The 22,198-nt window shown below is 40.3% G+C and overlaps 1 protein-coding gene across 3 annotated transcripts in view; it reads right to left on the bottom strand.

Moving 5' to 3' along the window:
• Nucleotides 1-2,550: 2,550 nt before the first annotated feature.
• Nucleotides 2,551-22,198, bottom strand: part of BVES (blood vessel epicardial substance) — a 57,282-nt gene continuing 37,634 nt past the window's right edge. The window contains exons 5-10 of one of the 3 annotated variants that reach the window (XM_055714703.1): nucleotides 16,918-17,105; nucleotides 15,830-15,938; nucleotides 13,671-13,838; nucleotides 10,398-10,539; nucleotides 5,152-5,255; nucleotides 2,738-2,877 (exon numbers count right to left, since the gene is read on the bottom strand). In XM_055714703.1, the coding sequence (XP_055570678.1) occupies nucleotides 5,188-5,255; nucleotides 10,398-10,539; nucleotides 13,671-13,838; nucleotides 15,830-15,938; nucleotides 16,918-17,105 (675 nt within the window). In that variant the 3' untranslated portion in view covers nucleotides 2,738-2,877; nucleotides 5,152-5,187. The other 2 variants (XM_055714702.1, XM_055714704.1) reach the window with 2 other exon arrangements.

Below are 22,198 nucleotides of genomic sequence, written 5' to 3'. Positions count from 1 at the left end.
TGTTTGAATTACTAATCACACCTGGAAATGAGCTAACAATAGGTTTACAGCATATCCTTTACCCATGCACACGAACACTCCTCCTTTAAACCTGAATTATTACAGGATGCTTTTCCTTACCTTCTGCATCAGCAATGGAAACGGGTGTCTCATTCCATACAGAAAAGCAGTCTACAGTTTAGCTTCTGTTGCCTCAGTGACAACTCTATTTGAAACAACAGGGACAGAGGTAGACTTTGCAAGTTGTTTATCATGTAAACTTATTTGCTATTAATTTAACCTGTGCATCAGGAATTTTAGAATTCCCAGTTACATATTTTTAGGTAATAAAACGTATTGCTTCCAGCAGACTAACACAGGTATTTATCGCTAATTGCAGTGTTATGGCTGTAGTAACCTTAGCATGTGTGATGCTTTGCAGGCATAAAGATGACTTGGTTCTTGTTCCCAGACAGCAGACAAGAGGTCTCAAGGTTAGGATACACAACTGGTACGCAGAGTTCTGCTCCTGCAAGGCTTCCCTTGTTTTTAAGACAAACACTTTTCAGGAGATGCAGTCTCTCCAGGCATTGAATGTTGCTTGACTTGATAATAATACACAAGAAATTATTCTGCTGGAGGGAAGAAGGAAGGAAACGATCATTTTTACTTCAGTCTCTCTGGGTTTTCTGGTTGTTGCTAAGCTGTATGAGCTCTGTTCCACCACCTTGGTTATCCTTTTTAAAGGAGTTTGAAAACAGGCAGAAGTTTGGGAAGATTACATCAGGACAAGGACATGGGTCCCTGTATCTCCTTATAAGTAATTCCTATTTCCTCTCTTATTCTCCCAGTAGCCAAGAGGCAACCTCAGAGATGTGGCCATTATCCTTGAGACACTGAGCCAATCATGCACTTGCTCCCTATGCGCAAAAAGATTTTGTTTGCAACCCAAGGAGGAAGAGAGGGATTTTTGCGTATTTTTAGTCCTAGCCACTAAAATTCATGTATCAGCACCCTTCTTTTGACTGCCATGTTTTATCTACAGGAATAATTTTCTCTGGAATGGGAATTCAAAACTTCACTTCTTATGCAGGGCTTGAAACTGCTGCTGGGAGCAAGGAAGCCTTTACCCACTGATGTGTGAGCCTCTCACCATCGTGTTACTTAAACGTCTTGATAATCAACCACTTGGAACAGCTTTTGTGAAACCTTTAAAAATATATAGAATTGCTTTATTTACAAAGTCTGGCAGTGTTTTAATCCAAAAGGAAGATAAGCATTTTAGATACATGATCCTCACACACAGCCAGCTTCCTGTAACAGCACTTGTTAATACTTTGTCTCCATCATTACAACATTTCCATGCATTTGGAAGTTGACCCTGTTTCAGCAGGAGGCTGGATTGCTGAATTCCAATTGTACCCCACTAGACTTGCAACTGATCCTACCTATAATTTTGGTTTATCAAACCAGTGGTTTTGAAACCGTCCCAACTAACACTTGTGCATGAATTGCAACAGCTGTCAAGAGGACTTCCTATTTTCTACCTATGAAGAAGTATTGATGTGATATTAAACACTGGATTGAAATTCATAGAAGCCAGAATGCTGACAACAGTCAAACTTCCAGTCATTTCACTGCATGTTTTGATACTGCACAGGTTTTTGAGGAGGGATTAAGTTGTTTATATAACTCAGTTGCAGGCTGATTCAAGGATGCTCTGTCAGGATAAATTTTAGAAATAAATGGAATGACACAAACCAGCAAAACCCAGACTCTGACACCTCTGAGTGCTTGAGAGTATGTAGCAGAGTTTTATGTAAATGGAATAGTACCTATTTTCTGATAGGTTTAATTAAAGTATACTATTTGTTGTGTAACAAATTTCAAGAACCGTCAAAGCACAGAAGTACAGCTATCACCTACACGTGTACACATACCACAGACAGGACTGCTGAAAATGCCTCTTATAAAGGATTCCCAATGCCTCCCATTATAGGCCTGTGTTGTACTGTACTTGCAGCCACCCAGTTTTGAGGTTGGAGCTGAATTTCCTACATCAAGTGTAATTTGTACTCCATGTACTGCTGTGTGGAAAGGTTATTCCAGAACAGCTCTATTACTCCATAGACAAGACTAAGGAAAAGTACAGACTTCAGTGTAACGTGGTTATCTAAAGAAGAAAAAGTTAAGGTTGGAAAGGCAACATTAAATAAAATTAAAACTGATGTCATTATTACAATTGTAGAGTCAGTGAGGCTGGGAAATGCCAGAATTAGAGGCAAGTACCTACCAAAAGATGCAGAAGAGCGTGTGTACTGTCTCACACAAGACTCTCACAGCAATGATGGTAGTAACTAACAACATAGCTTTGGAAACAGAGTCTCAGAACCTCCCACTGAAAAACATGAAGATACAGGCTCCTAAGAAACTTACAGAAACGAAGCTAGGTATATTCTGCACTGAATAAGTCTCTAGAAATTTCAAGCTAGTCAGCCACTTAAAACTAAATTTACGATGGCAAAAGTCAAAGTAGAAATAAAGCAACCACCCACGTCCAGAAAACAAAAATACAACCCATACCAAGTTTTTATTTGTTTTATTTTATGTAGAAGTACAATAAAATGTGACATTTCCATCTAGAAGCCACTGACGTGTGGCGGTAAATTCAAACACAGAGGTGGTTTTAGCTTTCAGATTTCTCCCAAATACAGCTTCTTCCCCTTGCACTGAGCTTTGTACAAGCTCTGATAATGCCTGAGGACACATCTGTTTAAGGCAGCCGCTGGAGCTCAAGCTTATCAGCAGATGGTGCTTCAAAGACATCGTCTTCAACACTTTCCTCTATTGGCTTCATTTTTGCCGAAGTCCTCAGGTAGGGAGACGTTCGGCCTGGGCCTGCCACAGTTACAAAGAAATTAGCAATTAATTTAACAAGACATACACCTAATTGTGACAAAGCATATGCAATCTGATGTTCCCTTGTGAGCAGTATCTTATAAGTGAAGGTCCCTGTTATGTGGCCACAGGTGTCAGGAAATTCTGGAGGTGGGACAGGCACGCTGCTACGAACCAGCAACGCCTCCAAGGTCCAGCCGCTGTGGCCAGCCACAGTGTTCTCCCGAAATTCAGTGCAAATCCTGACTGCATGAGGTGCCCAACGCCGTATCCCTAGCGATCATTTCCTCACTGTTACACTCACCCACTAATTCTTCTCCACGAACGATGACATGAAAGGCTGCCCTCAGTACAAAAGATATGGACAACTGCACACCTGCCTGGGCTGTGAAAAAATCTCTCAGCCTCCTGGCTGAACCTCAGGTCTGATCACAGCCCTAACTGCCTTAAAAGCATGATAATGTGGAACTTGTAGAAAATACATAAATAACCACAGAGGTAACAAGATTAAGATGTGAAGGTCACATAACTTTTGACTGACAATGATTTCATTGCTCCAAGACAACCTTTCAGAAAAGCAGTGACTCACAGAGCTTGCAGAGTGGAGTGCACGCCGCAGCTATTACTGGTAAGCCATTAAATGGAGTTTTTGTGCAAGTTACCACTGCAAACTACCTATGTCGTATTTAAATTTTCAGCATGAGGGCTAAACCAGAGAACATCTTTGACATCAGCCAAACAGGTTTATTTTCCATTGTTTACCCTGAAATTGCATCTGCACTTGGACATTTTTTTCCCCTCAGTACCCTCTTCTAGAATTAAACTACCACCATGGTACAAAGTTGTAAACAGCTAGTGTATGATGACCAAAAAGATTAGGGAATTCTTTGAAATACTATTTAAGAAGAAAAGAGCAAGAGGTAAAGGTTCTGTCTGACACAGCATCCCTATACAAGCTAATTCAAATTTTCTTGAAAATAATACTGATAGTCATAACATACTCTTATTGCAGGGCTATTCTTATTACTTTAAAAAAAGCTTATCAAATATATAGCAAAGTGTTCTGCTAAGGAAGCCGATTTATGAAGGACTCCTTTGCACTGCACGTGTTATACACAGAACAAAATACAGCTACAGGCAAGACCAGCAGGTTATCGTATTACTGCATTGGCAGATCACATTCACACAAACACTGTTTGAAATTAGCTTTTTAGAACTTTTTATATTACAGATGTATTAGTATTTTCTTCTGACATTCAAAAACGACTTTAAATGCCATGATAAAGGGTTGCTCAAACACATTTTTAAATACCGGAATTATTAAGAACTTCTCACACAGATGGGTTTCTATGGCCTAAGCCAGTGATGACTAGACCATTTAATTGTTTCAATCCAAGGTTTGTAGGTACACTTGGATACAAGACTGACTTTGCTGGTAGACGCTAACACATTCACTCAAAGGTGGAAGGATGCCTGAAAATGCTGAATTACAGTTTCGTCTTTTCTTTTTTTTTTAGATTTTTGTATTAGTATAATTTATTGCCATTTTTAGACTGGTTTTCTTCTATTTAAAAGTGCCCAATTCTCTCCAGAAATCAAAATTAAGAAGCTGTAAGTCTCTTCAACCAGACTCAATATAAGGTCTAATGCTGCCAGGCTGCTTGGTTGAAGGACATGCCCTTACTTCTCCAAATACAAACCCCTTGTCTACTGATGCTTCTATCCAGTGTTGGACAGATGTTCAAGAGACTGACTCAGACCTCAAACCCAGGCCTTCTGTACACTACTCCACTGCCCTCTCTTGAGGGCCTCACCCACATACCTATTAAAACAGTATTTCCCATGAAACCCTGTCCCACTTTTAACCCCAAGCTGGGTATAACATAGCACACATAATGAGAGAATGCTGACAAAAGCATTACCAAAACAAAACCTTTCCACACTCCTGCTTAGCTTAGAAGTTTGCAAATAGATTCAAGGACCAGCAAATTTGAGTGATCTAAACCAAGTAACATAGAAAAAAGAGACAGTCATTCATATGCATATTAGTGATACAATCAAAGCAATAGAATTACTGAATAGAAACTAATACTGAAGTGTTTTTAAAGGACTAAAAGTCAGGTAAAGCTACCTTTGTGATGAGGTTGAACTATTTCTGCTTAACACATTTTGGAAAAAGATACACATCAGTTTCATTTACTAATAAATTACATACAGATGGATCATGGATGTCAAGCACAAGTATCACATGATAAACAAATCTCACTTTAATACCTTTTTGAGGATGCTTGCTGAGTTAATGTGATGTTATCAACAGAAAACATCATGCTGCAAACGACTCACTCCATAAGCATTATAGAACTCTTGTTGGTTATTTCCTTAATATAAAAGCAAACAGTTAGTTGGTTTTTTTAGTTTATTAAATTAAAAACACAGTTTTGTTAGTAATTGTAATTTCAGACCTACTAATTAGGATTTTTCACCCTTTCACTACTAAAAACTTTGAAAAAAGCTTTATATCTATTTATTGAGAAAATGAATGAAAGCTTATTGTTTGTAGCACAGACAAAAGCATAATTTAAAGTTTGATTACATAAGAATATAAATGCTCACTTTTTCAATAATATGGTAACTAGGAGAGTAAAACTTATTTGTATTGTAGTAGTCAAATATCGTATTTGTTATGGGAAGCTTTTGTCCACACAACAACTGATCACCTAGCAATGACAAGACAGTATTCCGGTAGAGTTCCTGTACAGATAACTTTCTCTTATTCATTCCTTCTTTAATTAAAAGAAAAAAAAAGTTTGTAATTTCCATATGTTCCTCACTAAATCTTCTGGGATTTTTTTCAATTTTGTTTGTTTTTAAATAAACAAATGTATGATCCAGGGGAACAGCACGAGGACAGTAAGCCTTAGCAAGTACCTCATACTGAATCTTAAAGACCAGACCAATAAAAGAAGATTGACTGCTGCATTGAGAGCACCCAGGAGAAGGTTTTTGAAATACAACAGTGGTAAGGTAAATGGCAGCTTTTCTGTTCAGATTTCCCTGTGACCCAAGAAAAAACACGCATACATGGCCACAATCCATGTTGAATACAGATCCTTAAGCAGAGCTCACCTTGGTAGCAAACCCATTAATGGCAATGACAGTACCCAGGAATAACTAACAAGCTATCTTGGCAAAAAGAAAGACTAAAGCATTACAATTTAGTGAGATACATAACCTTCCATCAAGAATTTTACCAACCTTTTACAGAAGTAAAAAATTTTGCATTAATCAAAATCAAAAAAGTAGTAAGTGAAAATATTTCCCAAGATGTATGACACTGCTGTATGGGTGACCCCTCTGCCTCCCCAACAGTAAGGTAAATATCGGACTTGGGAGGCTGCTGCCACACCTATCATTGCCAGTGGGGTGGTGGCAGTATCAACTACACCAACTGCTGTTGGACTGAGCAATTTCAAAACATAAAAGACATTTAAATCACTCTTTTGGGGAAAGTACACCCCATACACCAGAAAACATGGTACACAAACCAAGGAAAAGTACAATAGAGAAAAGTGTATTTATCAAGTATGTGCTAAACATGGATGCATCTTAGGGATTAATGTAATTACAGCTGAACATGTCATGCATTTAGATTACTTTGTCCCAGAGCTGAAATACTGGTGTGTCTCGCTGCTAAGCCTGGAAGAGAATTTTAATTCTAACTAATTCCACAAACACAGTTCTACAACTTCTTTTGGGCTTCTGAGTGTGCAGATTTGTCCAAGGGCTCTCTGTGTAAAGGAGTGGCTTCCATTTCATGGAGCTTTGTCGTGGAACAGGTGAAAAGCCAGTCGAGAGCTTATAGGTAAAGATCAGAGAACAGACCAACGCAGGAGACTTTGTGGCAGGTATCTGCTACAGGCTGCCTGATCAAGAAGAACAAGTAGATGGAAGCCTTCTTTAGACAACTGGACGAAGCCTCACGACTGCAGGCCTTGGTACTTGCAGGGAACTTTAACCACCCCAGTATTCAGTGGAAAAGCAACAGGGCTGGGAGCAAGCAGTCCAGGAGATTTCTGGAGAGAAGCGTAGCAGACAATTCCTTCACACAAGCGATCGATGAGCCAACTAGGGAAGGTGCTCTGCTGGACCTGTCACTGATGAACAAGGAAGAACTCATCAGGGAGCTGAAGGCTGACAGTAACCTTGGCTGCAGTGTCCAGGAGCTGGCGGAGTTTAAGATACTGAGAAGTGTGCAAGACAAAGAGCGTTACAACACTGGATCTGAGGACAAGGGACGGTGGCTTGCTCAGGGTTCTACTTGGCAAGAACCCATGAGACATGGCCTGCAAGGGCAAAGGGACCCAAGGACAGACGGTTGATCTTCAAGGACACCTTCCTCAAAACACAAGGACAGTCCATTCCAGTGTACAGAAAGTTGAGCAAGCGTGGTAGAAGGTTGGCATAGATGAAGGCTGGCACAGATGAATGGGACAGTCCTTACAGAGCTCAAACACACACAGTGAAAGACGGGATGGACTGCTTGTGAGGGGATACAGAAACATGGCCCAAGCATGCAGCAAAGGAGTTAGAAAAGGCAAAGCTCAGCTGGACCTTGACCTAGTGAAGGGCAACAAGAAGGGCTTCTACAAATACATCAGCAAAAAAAGGAAGACCAGGGAAACTGAGGCTGTGGCTCAGAGGGAAACAGGACCTAGGGACATGGAAAAGGCTGAGATACTCAATACCTTTCTTGCTTCAGTTTTTACTTTACAGGTTTCTCTTGAGGCCTTTCACATTTCTGCATCTAGTGGTACAGACTGGGACAGTGATACCTGACTCAGAAGAAAGCTGGACTGACTTAGGGACCACTTAACAGGGCCAATACAAGACTGTGGAACCACATGGGCCACATCTAAGGGTGCTGAGGGTTGGCTGATGCAATTGCAAGACCCCTCTCTATTATCTTGGAAAGGTCACGGCAGTCAGGGGAGAGAAAACAAGGCCAGTTAATGACCATTTTCAGGAAGGACAACGAGGAGGATCCAGGGACCTACTGGCCTATCAGCCTAGCTTCAGCCCTCAGGAAGATTATGGAGCCTGTCTTCCTGGAAGCCATGTGCAAGCACATGAAGGACAGGAAGATGACTGGAAACAGCTAGCATGGACGTACCATGGGAAAATTGTGCCTGACCACACTGACTGCCTTCTGTGGTGAGACGATGGGCTCTGTGAATGAATGGAGTACCATGAATGTTGTTTAGCTGGACTGTAGCATGGCCCTCCACACCTGCCATAGAATCCTTCTAGCCAAATGGGTGAGAAATGGACTGGATGCATGGACTGCAGCTTGCATGAAAAATCCACTGGGCTGCTACGTTCACAGGATAGTGAACAGCAGCACAAAACCCAACTGGCAGCTGGTTACCAGCAGCATCCCTCAAGAGCCAATACCAGTAATGTTCAGTTAATGACCTGGATAACGGGATGGAGTGCACTCCCACCAAGTTCATAGACAACAGCCAAATCATGAGTGAAACTGTTGACAGTCCAGAGGGTAGAGGGGCTATAGTCAGAACGGGCCTTCTGAGGCTGGAGAAAAGAACCGACAGAAACCACATGATGTTCAACAAAGGCAAATTCCCGCACCTGGGACACAACAAACCTACACAGCAGTACAGCCTGGGCATCAGCTGGTTGGAAAGCAGCTTTGCAGAAACAGACCTGGGGGTCCTGGTGGACACAAAATAGAATACGAGTCAGCAGAGTGCCCCTGCAGTGAAGAAGGCCATCCATCTATTGGGCCATATTAGCAGCTATTACTGGGCCATATTAGCAACAGCCTAGCCAGCAGGTCAATGAAAGAGATTAATCTCCTCTATTTGGCACTTGTGAGACAGGATCTTGAGTTCTGAGTCCAATTTTGGGCTTCCCCATACAAGACAGACATGGACATGCTGGAGCGAGTGCAGTGGAGAGCAACCAAGATGGTCAGCGGCAGGGGGACGTGACAAAGAGGCTGCACGAACCGCGTGTGTTCAGCCTTTTGAACAGAAGGCTCGCAGGGAATCCTACTGTTGTCTCTAGCTACCTAATGGAAGGGTATAAAGACTTCTTGGAGGCATGCACTAAAGAACAAAGGACAACAATCATGAGTTGCAATAAGAGAAATCTTTTTCACCGTGAGGGTGGTAAGGTCCTGGAACAGGTTGCCCAGAGAGGCTGTGAAATCAAAGTTTGACTGGACAGGACCCTGAACAACCTGCTCTAGCTGACCCTACTTTGAGCATGGAGTTGGACTAGATGATCTCCAGAGTTTCTTTCCAACCTCAACTCTTCTGTGGTTCTAAATGTCCTTTCAGGGAACACAGGATAGATAAAGAAAATATCAGAATTTTCAAACTGCATCACAGGTGTCACCCTCAGTGCTCTAGTAGGGGGAAACACTGGCAGGGCTTTTGCTTCCATCAGTCTGGGCATGCAGACTATACCAATGTTAAAAAGTAAAAACAGACAGGCCCTCCAAGTCTGAAGGAATTCCTGGATGAGAACTGTGAGGAACACAATGGAAAACGGGTAATTAAATGGGAAAGAGCAAACGCTTTAAAACACTTTCTCTTCTTCGCAGAGAGTTTAACCATAATAAATAACTGGCAGTGATTCTTTCCCTTCATATATTTGAATTCTAATTACTAAAGAATAATAATTCCCAAATCAAAATAAACAATCCTATATGATCCTTTTATATTCCATTAAACTAACAGCTTATACCAAATGAGAAAATTGAGCATCTTTTGGGGTCTTTTTGTTCAGAAGCTGCTTTCAGAGTTCAGGCTGTTGAAGTTTAGGTTCAGGGGAATTAAAAATAAACAACAGCAAAAGCCTAGAAAGAACTGTTTAGAAGGTTTCTATAAAGGAATAAATTCCAAGAGTGGAAGCAAAAAGGTCAGACATAGTTCCTTCCCTCACTTCATCTGTTCTCTACTACTCCTGTCATACAAAGCACAGGAGAGGAAAGCCTAACAGAATAGTTGGAGATTTTCCAGATGGCATCAATATATTGATTGCACACCACAGTTCTCCAGACCTTGCCAATAAAAACTATCTCAAGAGGAAACGCAGAGCACCAAGTTACTGAAGGGAAATGTTTTGTTTGGTTTTTAATTTCTACAAGCATCAGTCACAGACCAAAGGAGATACTACTGTGACACGCATTGTACATTCACAGTTTTGTCCCACTGCTATAAACATTCCATATTATGTCTACACATTGGAATTATGCCAAAAATCAGCATAATACATGCTGGGGTTTTGCCAGTATCTACATGAGGTAGCTTCAGTTAGCTTACAAAGCCTGACGCACTTTATGAAATCTCTACTTAGGTCCCTCCACCTAGGTGACGTACAGCAGCATCCAAAAAGCTACAGACTGCTCCCACTGAAGGCAGCAAGTGTTCTGCAATCATCTCTGAAGATCAACCAAGCTGTGTTCAAAACTGGCATGAACTATTCTGAGCACTCACGAAGAGAGGATGCAGAGGAAGTCCCACGAAGAAACATCTGCAAGCCATCCTCACTGTCACTGGTACTGGCTATGCTGTTTCTCATCTGCATCACAGAGAGCTGTGAGCAAAGACTGGGCTGTCGATCAATCTTTTTTGAAGTCTAAAAAAAAAAGAAAAGTAATTATTATTTTTAAAAAGGTACCAAGTAAATTAAAACGGAAAATAACTACTTTCTCTGTAGTAGATGCTCTGGTCTCAGCTATGACGATTCATGAATCAAGAAACCAGTTAGAGCAGAAGATTCTATGCAGTGTAGATTGGTTTAAATGAAAACAGAAGATGCCAGTAATATATTGAAATTAAAACATTAATAAGCATGAAACCTCCAATTAGTTATTCAATTTTAATTCTGTTTTGCACTGGACTTTTCATATGTTTTCCTTCAGAAAGTCTGACTCTTCTTATTTGGTAATTCATTTAGCTATGATGCTTTGCAATTAAATACAACCTTTATGTTTAGCAAGGAGGACTAGGCTTATCATAACAGCACACTATGTAGTTTAGAAATTTGTATCTTAACAGAAATGTGTTCACTTTTCTGGCTTTTCATTTCATCATGTTAGAAAACTCTGAATGTCACTCCTTCCTAGTAGATTATCATTTGGGGCTTGATTTTACTGAAGACAGATTAATTGCATCACATGAACATTATCCTCTGCCTGTCAAACGGTCTGAGAAGCTTCCATTTGCTTTGTGTAGTCCTCCTGAGAAGTCTTTGTACTATAATATTTATATGAAACCATACATTGTACCTTGTTAAGTATTACTGCATGTGAGAATGCTATTTTAGGTGTATGTGAAAGGTAGTAATCGTTGACAAAAGCACAATGGATAACTTCACTTTAATGAATTTTAAATGTCAGGAATTAGCATCTTATTTCATGCGCAGAGGAATGACTGTTTTCAATAGTTAAAATCTCCTTAGGTAGGAGAAAATCACAAGGTTCCTTGTGAATAAATGGATACTTTTCTGTCTTCCAGCATACAATGAATTGATATCCTTGCCTTCGTACTGCCATCTTGATTATGAATAATCTATACTGAATTTTAGTTGTTCTCTTCTGTGATCTCTGTATACAAAAGTCAACCACAAATTTTTCTGTTGAGATTGCCACCAGTTAAAAAGCATTACAGACACCAGTAATATGTATATTTGACGACTGAGAAGCGACATGTGCATAGAATGCTTGCAATGGGGAGATGAGGAGAATTTACTTGGCAAGTTCTTGTTCTATGTTCTGTAGGAAGGGCTTGTGCAACAGGATTTCCATTTGAAGAAGAATAGAAAGGTACTACAAATTTCCCAAATGCTCATTCTTCATTTTTATAACATACATTTTCAAAACTTACTGTGATAAAAGTTACAATAATCTAAAATTCATGTGACTGTTGTCACTAAAAACAAAGACTTAGTACAAACTGAAGTTAAAGAGCGCAGATGTCAAGTCAAAGGAGGGATGAAGTTTGGTGTGGTTTCTTTTTTTGATACTTAGAAGATATGATAAGGACCTTTCAGAAAAAACAACCAATTAAAACATTACAATGAGTACTTCATTAGACGTCCATTTCAAGAAACATTTATACTAGTGCTAGAGCTCTATAGTGCCAGAAGTCAGCAGCACAAGTGTGTTGCAGATGACTTTGTATACCAGGCATGACATTCCAATGCTGTCATCCACATGTAAAAAACAGAAAATGAGGGAAGAGGAAAATAAAATGTAGAATAGAAAAGGGAAAAAGAGAGGGGAAAAGAGGGAAAAAGGAAAATGGGGCAGGAGGAAGAGAAAAGATGACAGAGGAAAAAAAAAAAGAAATGAAAAAAAGAAAAAAGGCAAAGTGAGGAGTGGGGAAAACACCAGTCTGCCAGGAGAAGAGGTCTGAATGCAATCCTTCACACACACAGGAGGCACACATTGCTACTACTCCTTTCAGATGACGTACTCCAGAAAGTAATTACTGTCTATGTATTTTATAGACAGTACATTCCTGCTAGATCACTTTTATCTTACTGCACTAATAAGGTTAAAACAGCAATCCAATATTGTTTTGAGGATCTGCTTGCAAGACACTGTAATCCTATATTTGATTGACCAGAAGGCAGAATAAGCACTGGTTTATGGTATTGAATTGTTTCTCCAGCAATTCTTTTTTTCCTCGTTCTATAGCTAGTGCAAAATTGAGAAAACTTACAATGTCTAATTAGCCATAAAAGGCATGACAAGTTAAGCATGTTGAAGTCCGTGGTACAGCAGCAGTGGCAGTCATTCCTTTTGGATCATTTCCTATTAAATTCACAACTTTGCTGAAGTAACTATTTAACCTATACATGAGATATTTATGGACAATCTGATGAGAAGGATTTTTGCTCCGAGTTAGTGTGAGTTAAATCAATACAGACAGAATATGAAAATGCTGTATTATAAAATTATAAAGCTTTTAATAAATGATGGTGAAAGTTCTTTACATAAATTATATATGAGAACCCTACAGCCACTACATAAATAATAATAAAAAAAACCACCAGCAGCTGAGTTACCGTCCAAATCTTGAAAAGACATGCAACTAAGGAGGTGAAATGGAAGCAAAAGAAGATAATCAATATATCCATGACTATACCCAGGCCACTTACTGTGACACCTAAACCACACTCCCTCTACATGTAAAGAAGAATAAGTTATATTCAGACCACTTAATATCTTGTATATATTTACATTTATTTATATGTATTTCATGCCTCCTTCCACTAACTACATCATATCAATACAATGTTCCCTTACTCTTTTTTTTGCTTCTGCAACCCTCAAACGCATGATGAAATCATTCCATCTGGTAATCAGTATTACTGGTTGTTCGACCCCAGCAAGCAAATTCTTTAACAAAAAACCCTGAAGCTTTTTTGTACAAAGGCATGCATTTGTTAATGGGAAAGGATATCCAGGGAGAAGCACCAGTCATCATGTCTACTAGTTGGCTAGAAGTATTTCCGCTTGCTGATCAGTTCTGAATCTCAGTTATTCACCTTTCTTGCACATTACTGTGCTAACTTCAACCAATATTGCTTCTGATAAAACGTTGCATTGACTCATACTTTGGCACTAAAAGGCAATGAGACTGAATTCAGCAGCTGATAGCAGCAGATTTAAAAAAGGTGCTTTGACAGGGTTTAAAATTGAAGTAAAAATACATTTGTGTGTGGAAGGAAAATTCCCAAATGGAACTTCAGCTGCTTACCTTGTCATTTAAGGTTGGATCATTCAATGAATAGAGTTTATTTGTAATATCTTTGCCAATAAGGTACTTAAAGATCTCATAAAGAAATGGCTCAGATTCCAGAAAATAAGTCAGCCTTTCCCTGGACCAGCACAGGAACTTGCAGTTATCATCTGCGATAATGGTGACCTGAGAAAATACACGCTCAGAATTAGCACATTTTAAGAAGTTTTAAAATCAGCAAATTTAAACATGCTTTAAAATAAGTGATACTATTTCATTCGTGCCTCCAGTTAAAATAACTAAGCCATAAAACTTTTTGGTGTCCCTTAGAACTTGGTGTTTACAAATGTAGAAACATCTCAGATATTTATTATCATCATATTTTTAACAGATAAGCACGACCAGTTTGTTTCTTAGAAAGCCTGGGGGGAGATAATAAATATCTAGTAAGTTCCCAGACTATAAAAGCATTTAGGTTAGAAGAGACTGACATATAAAGTCAGTCCTACAGCGATGACACTACTTGCATCCCAGCAGGCCTACACATTGCTTGGTTTTATTTTATGTTGCTGTCACCAAACAGGAGCAACTGGCATAATCCAAAGGTCTCCATCAAAGAGTTTTCAGTGATTTAAAAAACATATTTTTGTCTTCCTCTCTTCACTGTCAGCCCTGCTGATTCCACTGGTACCACCTTCCCACAGCTGAGCTGAGGCTCTGTTTGCTTAGTTACCGGTAATTGGGCTACGGACAGCTACAGAAGAGCTTGCAGCCCGTCCAGGGAGGCTGGACCTGCCAGGTTCGTGCCCCTGTGCCGGCAGAGGGCAAGGGCACACCAAAACCTGCACCGCAGGGTACCCAGCGGCGTGCTCTGCAAGGGACACACAGTCATCTACGAAGAAATCAGGTGCTCTCTGCCATTTCAAGGTAACGTTACCTCCTGAAAAATTAAAAATACATAAAGCCTAAGACATAATGGGAACCTGTCACATATCCACGGATTTTAACCTCACGGTCCGTAACGTAAGCACCCCGGCTGAGGAAGAATTCGCCAGCGCTGCCAGCAGATGGGGTCCTTAAGGCTGAATCCGTGTCCTGCAATGGCAATTCTGAGCGGGTTTGTTTATACGGCAGTAAGGAGAACTCACAGGTGAAGGATGTACACCACCCCAGGTTACAATAATTTTGAAGGCAGGCAGAAGTTGGGGCATGAGCCTTTTCCCTTCAGAGGGACTGATCCGTATCCAGTGGCTTACAAGAGAAACAGGGTGTGCCAAGAGGGCGGCCGTGCCGCAGGACACCTCACTGCTGTGAAATGAATACATCTGGACAACTCTCTCTCCTTGGCGTTAAGCCTAGTATTTGACCGGAACGTATGACATCAATCACTGATTTTAGAATCACATTTTAGAATGACATCACTGCTCTCCCTCCCTGCCCTTCTGCCAGGGTATCAGTTCAGAATTACCCAATCAGCCACAGTCCAGTCATCATTACACATACTCAATTGAAGAACGCCAATTCAAAGGTAGCAAAATAGCCACTTCAGTACTATTTGAAAAAAACTTCTCCAACAGTATTTTTTCCCACAAGCTACAGTATAATATATCCTTTAATGTACTAGCATAATTACACTGCTAGAGATATATAGCCTTATTGTTCCCTGTATGAATATTTTTATTCAAAATACTGCGCTAACTTTCAGCTCATGTTGCTTTAATAACTTTCAAAATGTCAGAAGCATTAATATGTTTAAATACTAATTTCAAACTCCTAGTGTCTGAATTTTTAGTCTTTCATTTTAGTAACACCAAATATTACAATAATTATTTTTCCTTTTCTGTTTTTGAACCGGTGATGAGACTGCTCGTATCTTTTTTTCAGTAAAGCTATCTCTTCAATTATTTGTCCTGAATAATCTCTTAACACAAAATAAACTGGAAACAGTAAAAGAGAACAGAAAAGCAAAAGCCAGACTACTCGGCAAACACCATCACAATACTGTTTTGCAGCATTTCATTTCAAAAGTTATTCTTGATACGGTCCATCATGAAACACCAGTTACAGAAAGCTAGCAAAATTATGTACGTCAGATAGCTCACTGCTGATCAGATTTATAGGCTGTTTTTTGATGATCTCATCAGCCCGTATCCGGTAACATTTACACCAAAGTGTACCTGGAATTTCTCACCCCGGTTCATCTGTGTTGATCGAAATTCAGGAGAATCTATAAAGGCACAGGGGTAAATATTATGCAGAAAATGCCCTCGATAAGACACCTTCATTCTGGAAATAAAAATGTACGAAACAAATTTTAAAGTTAGGGAGGTTGATTAATTTAATCTAAAGTTGGATATGATTATTGGCAACAGTAAAACAGTAGGTAACAGGCAAAAATATGTTGTTCATCTTCTGGAATTTCAGCCCCAGAGCTACCCTAAGGTAAGCTTAGGGAGAAACCCCAGAGGTTTTCTGCCTAAACTCCACCAATTCCAAGCAGCACAGGCTGCCAGCCCATTTGAGCTGCTGAATGTGGTGTTTATCCTCAAAACATCGCTATTCAAAATGAAAAAGGTCTGCAGGGTTATGCTGTACAGCCAGACCAGAATCAGGCTGCCTTTCCACAACTAGTTTTGCAGTAATGAGCAGTTAATGACTTAAAAGGAAAACAATGAAGCCTGAAATCACGGTTTCTATCAACAGAAACTGGTTAAAATATTGGCCATAAGAGCTTCAAAATTACAGCCTGGCCATGGGCTTTATTCTACCCTTTCTCACCTGGGTCCTTCAGCCTCTAGGCAGTGCACCTGCCCCTCTCTGCTTACATGTACAGGTGCAATAAATCAATTCCAATAGGCCTGTTGTTTTAAAGTCTACTGGAGGAGTATTTTTTCCTTCCCTCATGTGCAGTATTTTTTAACCTTAAAACCCGAGAATGCACTGAGAAGATTACTTAGATATTTAAGACTCAAACAAATCTCTTGCTTGTTCTGGAAGACACTGCCTTTGGTACTATACAAATATAATTCCCACTAAAACCCATGCAGCTGCACACACAAGTGGAGACGTAATACACCCCCAGTAAGAGACATCACTGTCATCTGAAAACCCTGTCACAAAACAGTCTATACCTATAGATTATCTGACTACAGACCGTAACATGCTACAAACAATAACATTAAAAACCTAAAAAAAATCCAACAACTTTCTAATCTATTCAACCACCACACAAAGCATAAGACTCCCCAAGCTTTATAGAACCTACTTCCCCTTCAGCAGGACGCTTAGCCTATCATCAACTGATGTTTTATCTTCGGCAGCATAGGCTTGACCTGTCTTTAAAGTCTGAATGTTGCAGAATTGTCCAGTCAGTCTTTGGAAGAGCTCTGGAGGCACATGGAGAGGTTCAAACATTCTCTTGTAGAGGCTGCTAAGCTCCTTCTCTATCTTGATCTAGATTGCAAAAACAAAACACATCAATAAACACAGACAGGTTAGTTAAAAGAAGTGTAAGACTGCATGCATGCTTTACTTGCTACATTTGAGAAACATCTTTTTTTGTTATGCTTAGGCAAGGAAAAAAATGGTAAACATGTGACAACTGTCCACAAACACTGCCTATGACAGGGTGACCAAAACCTTATCTAAAATTAGCCAGGCTGGCACACTGGTGCTTTAGAATGCTGTTGCATCCAAATGGCAGATTAAATCAGACACAAGGAGTCTTCTGAGACTTCTGTTGATGTAACAGAGAATAGGACTTGGGCCAAAATTATACGGGGGGGAAAAAGGAGGTTGCCTGCATTTTTCACACCACTTGCACACCTCATTCTGGCCATCTCTCAGGCTCTCACAGCAGCCCCTTTCATCCCTGACCGTCTTGGCTTACTTGCAGTAGAAAAGCAAGTCCTGAAAAACAAACCCATCGTATTGAAACCACGTGTGATGAGGGAGGGAAAAAATAAAAACATTGCCAGCTGAACATCCCACATCTAGGAGCCCACCCAAACTTAGGCAGTGGCAATGAGGGAAAGGATGCTGGCTGAAATCCCAAGCCTGGAAGCCTTTCCTGAATGACAGCCGCAAGGAACGAGACAGTGTCCCAGCCTCTCTGAAAGCAGAGGCAGCCTGAACAAAGCCTGCATATTTTCCGGGAGGAAAACAAATGAGAACAATAAGCATCAGATAATGAAAAGATAAAACGTACACAGACAGAGAATAAGGAAAAGCAACCAAGAAAAAAAAAAAGCAGGAAAAAGTCAACACTTCAAAGGAGAATATTCCAAGTTTACACGTTTTTCTAAATTTTTTTAAATATTGAAATATTCAAAACAGGGGAGGAGAGAAGACCGCAACACAGGAGTCCAGGAATCACTTTTCTACTGATGGCAGCCAAGAGTGGCTGGAGGAGGTGGGCAATCCAGAATGACCATGGGAGGCCCTAGGCTATCTGAGGCCCATGAGGGCTTGAAACTGTCAGGTACCCACTATTCCTTCCCCAGGAGAGTCTTGAGAGCCTTACAAAAGCTAAGGTAGACAATATTCACCACTCTCAACTATCCGGCCAGTTGTTTCATTTAGAACAGTATCAGGTTGGTTAAGCATGACTTCCCCTTGATGAATCCATGCTGTCTGCTCCTGACCACCTTCTTGTCCGTCAAGTACACAGAAATGGTTTCCAGGATTAGCAATTCTACCACCACCTCAGGGATCAAGGTGAGGCTGACCAGCCTGCAGGTCCCTGGGTCCTTCTCCTTGCTCTTTTTTGAAGAAAGGAGCAGCATTTGCTTTCCCCCACACCACAGGCACTTCTCCCAGTCACCACGGTTGTTAAAAGATTATCGAGAGTGGCCTTACAGCAACAGCAGCACTCATGGGCACATGCCATCAGGGTCAAGGACTTACATACGTCCAGCATGTCACCTGGCCTGAAGTTACACTAGTTTCACACTGAATCAATTGCTAATTACATCTTCCACCAGTGACTATATTAATAGGAAAAACAGATTTTTAGTTTCCTGTATGTTCCTTATGCCACAGTCTTTAATACCTCAGAAGACATCTACATGGACAAACCCAAGATTAAATTTAAACTGTCAAGAGAAATTGTATTGAGTTGGGGATTGCCCTGAACCGTTTGATTTCAAAATACATTCCATATACCTGGGAAGTTAGGTGACTGTTTTGCCAGTGGGTTTTCAAGGAACTCTCTCATTTTTAACAGCCATACAAATTTAATTTGCACCTCTTTCTCTACATGACCACTGCAACTCAAAGAAAGATAAATTTCTTTCTCAGGTGAACATGTATGTAGCTCCCAAGACTAGACTCCCGATTTCAAAACAATGCATACAGACATGAGGACAGAACTTGGCCCTGGAGTGTTAATGCAATCCCTTAACTAGTACATAATTCAGGTTTCATGGTCTTCCTCTAATGTATAATAAGAGAAAGCAGGCATAACCACTTTCTTAACTGGACACTGTAGATACACTTTAGATGGTCTCCCTCGTAACAGCCTATTCACCCTTTGCAGGCAGAGCTGACTGCTCCTCCAGTCATGCTTGCAGTCATATTCCAAATGAGCCATACGGGTAGGTGTAATGTTTTGTTCAGCAGTGGTTGAAATAATTCTGGGATGTTGCCAGAGCTTCGAGTCAGAGCTCTACAGAGACACCGATTACCTCTTTCAGCTTCCACTCAGGCTAAAAAAGCCAAACCTGTAAAGCTCCAAGGAGTCAAAACCACAGAAATAATATTCTGGTCAGAAAAGAAACTTGCTGCTATTTTGCATGCTCCGTTTAAGAAAATTGATATGTTCAGTTGTTAAATATTTATTATTCATTCTGTAATACAACTAACTTGTAATTATTCTTCCATTCCTTTCTTTCCTTAAAAAGGTCATTTGTGAGGATGACTAAATAAAATTGATTTTGAGATGGGCAATACAACAGTTACAGACAGAAAATCTCATTCAAAATCAGTTCCTAAGAATTTCCACCCCCCTCCCCATTCTCTAGCTTTCTACAGAAAAAGCACTTAAAAACAGCTGCCAAGTTCATAATAAACCAAATATGTAAGACCGCTAGAGAGACATGTGTGACTACCAGGCATCACTTCAAGTAACCTTGCTGAGCATAGTCTGCGACAGAGAGACTCATACATTGTTTTGGGTATTATCCTGTTTCCATATAACTTCAGCTAGTGTTTAAACCTACATAATTTACCAGGTGTACAGAGCCCAGTTTTCAAAGAAGCCAAGTCCCCACAGTGCTCAGACCACACCTGCAGTGGTAGGAATACAAGTCTTTTGAAAGCCAGACTCCAGCTCTCCATTGCATTAACAGCTAAGATTAGTATGAACAAATTTGATGCTTTCTTCCCCCTCATACTGCTAGAGAGCAGCAACAAAGTGCATCTCACCTATGACTATACAAACTACTAACCTAGCTTTATAAGGGTTGCGTAGGCTTGCTCTCTCTCCAGGCACTGGAGAGGGATGGCACCATCGCCTCTTTGGATGGGCGGGCAGGCAACAAGCTTAAACTATAAGCTTAATTTGGAGATGGATGAAGCAAGACAAAATTATTCTAATTACTATTTTGTAAGGTAAAACTGTCACAGAAGCAGAGACCACAAATAATTATTTGTAACCTCTGAAAGTGCTCTTAATTGTTAGACATTACATGTATTACATGCTTCCTCTCAGAGGTCATTCATTTCTAGGAGTGTCCATGTCCTGAACGATGTCATTTTCAAGGCAAGTACCAGAATGTGATTGAGACCACCTAAGACAACAGTTAATGCCCATGTAGAGCACTTTCCAGTTAAAAGTATTTGATACTCCTCATCCATTTTACTGTTTCTATTCCCTGCACACTTCTGTCTCTAGCAAGTAATTAAATATTGCAGATGATGGAAGGCAAAAGAGAGAGATTCAGTAAAGGCATGTGTGGTGGTGTTTTCATAATTTTACTTTGTTCTCTACCTAAAATTATAGAGATTGTCAAGACGCAGTCATCGGTTTTGTTGACTCTAAAAATGAACATTTGGTTTCAGGCAGTTCTTCTGGTAGTAACTCCAGTCTCACCAGAAGGAGCACCTTGACAGTTTTCACATGAAGGCCGTTCCTGCAAGCTTCTTCATTCTGTTCAAGATCTGGAGTATGGCCCTGGGGGCACTGATCTGAACTAAATGCTGCAAGCTTTACCACCACAAAAAGGTATTTTGGAAGAGGAGTGTGCACATCTACAAAGGTCAGGGTTAAATGACTATCCACAACCTATGTGCCAGAGAAATTTTATCTGACCAAACAAGGAAGAGGAAACTAAAAATTCAAACATGCCACTTTTGTTGTTCATGGCATTGGTGGAAAATCATATTTTGATCATGGTGGGAAGCACAGAGTTAACATATACATGCAGAAAACTTCTAAATGCAGTTGATTTCAACTATTTATTATCTGTCATTAAGTACTATCACCGTCCAGGACTGATTTTTCATTAGATCTTTCCAATGCTTTATTTTTAATTTGAGAATTTTTTCTTGTCCTTTCCTGTGGATCAATACTGTGTTTTGCCATGGACAGAAAGAAAAAGCTCAGTGCAGACATCCATATAGGGACAAGAGTGAAATAAGTAGTTTTACATTTACTGTAACATGGTCCACATTAGCTTAAAGCACAAATCCTAGGCCACAGTCAGATACAGTGATAGGAGTCATGCAGAGACCTAGACAGATTAGAATATAAAATAAAAAATACTCGAAACTCACCATCATGAAGACTATTTAAGCATTGCTGGACTCAAGCACAAGCCCAGGACCTTGGCTGGGAGAGTCCCCAAATGATGTATCCAATTTAGGACAAAGTCAAGCAATAACACTCCACGTGGCAGGCACTGCACTCAGGTGAATGCCAGGCCTGTTAGCTTGCCTCCGAGTAGGTATCTAGCTGTACAAGTGCTCCTTCGATGTTCTAACATGAAGTTTAACAGCACAGTCTGTGGCTAAACCACACTTCAAGCACCAGCAGCCAGAGCACAAGGTTGTGCCTACAGGTGCGGGGGGAACTCTGCCCCCTCAGCAGCCCTGCTCTCCTCTGGTTTTGTTCAGGAGCCAGAGCAGCAGGAGTGTGGCTGTCTGGACAGCTTCCACACCATAGATCAAGTTGGGTCCAAACAACTGCTTGGTGTTCTTGCCAGGACATGGGAAGTATTTAGGTATGCTCTAACAAGAGCCAGATGCTACACTTCTTTATTCACAACTTACACTGTGGAATGGAAAAACCATCCAGGCTTAGGTTTCTCATCCGTTCCCACCCAAAGCTGTTGAACAATTCAACTATTATTCACTCTTAGAAGTTCTGCCCAATTTATGTTCCTTGAATCAAAACTCTAAAGGAAAAAACCCTAGAACTTATCTTACACTAAGTTTCCTTCCAGGTCTTTCTGGGAAAAAAAAGTTTAAAAAAAAAGACCTTTCCATATCATCTCAATGTGTTTTAAAAACAACCTGATTTAAAGATAATTACTGGAAGTATTATGTAT

Source organism: Falco cherrug, chromosome 6 (assembly GCF_023634085.1).
Source record: "Falco cherrug isolate bFalChe1 chromosome 6, bFalChe1.pri, whole genome shotgun sequence".
Classification (NCBI taxonomy): Eukaryota; Metazoa; Chordata; class Aves; order Falconiformes; family Falconidae; genus Falco; species Falco cherrug.
This window is presented reverse-complemented; position numbering and strand designations above follow the sequence as displayed.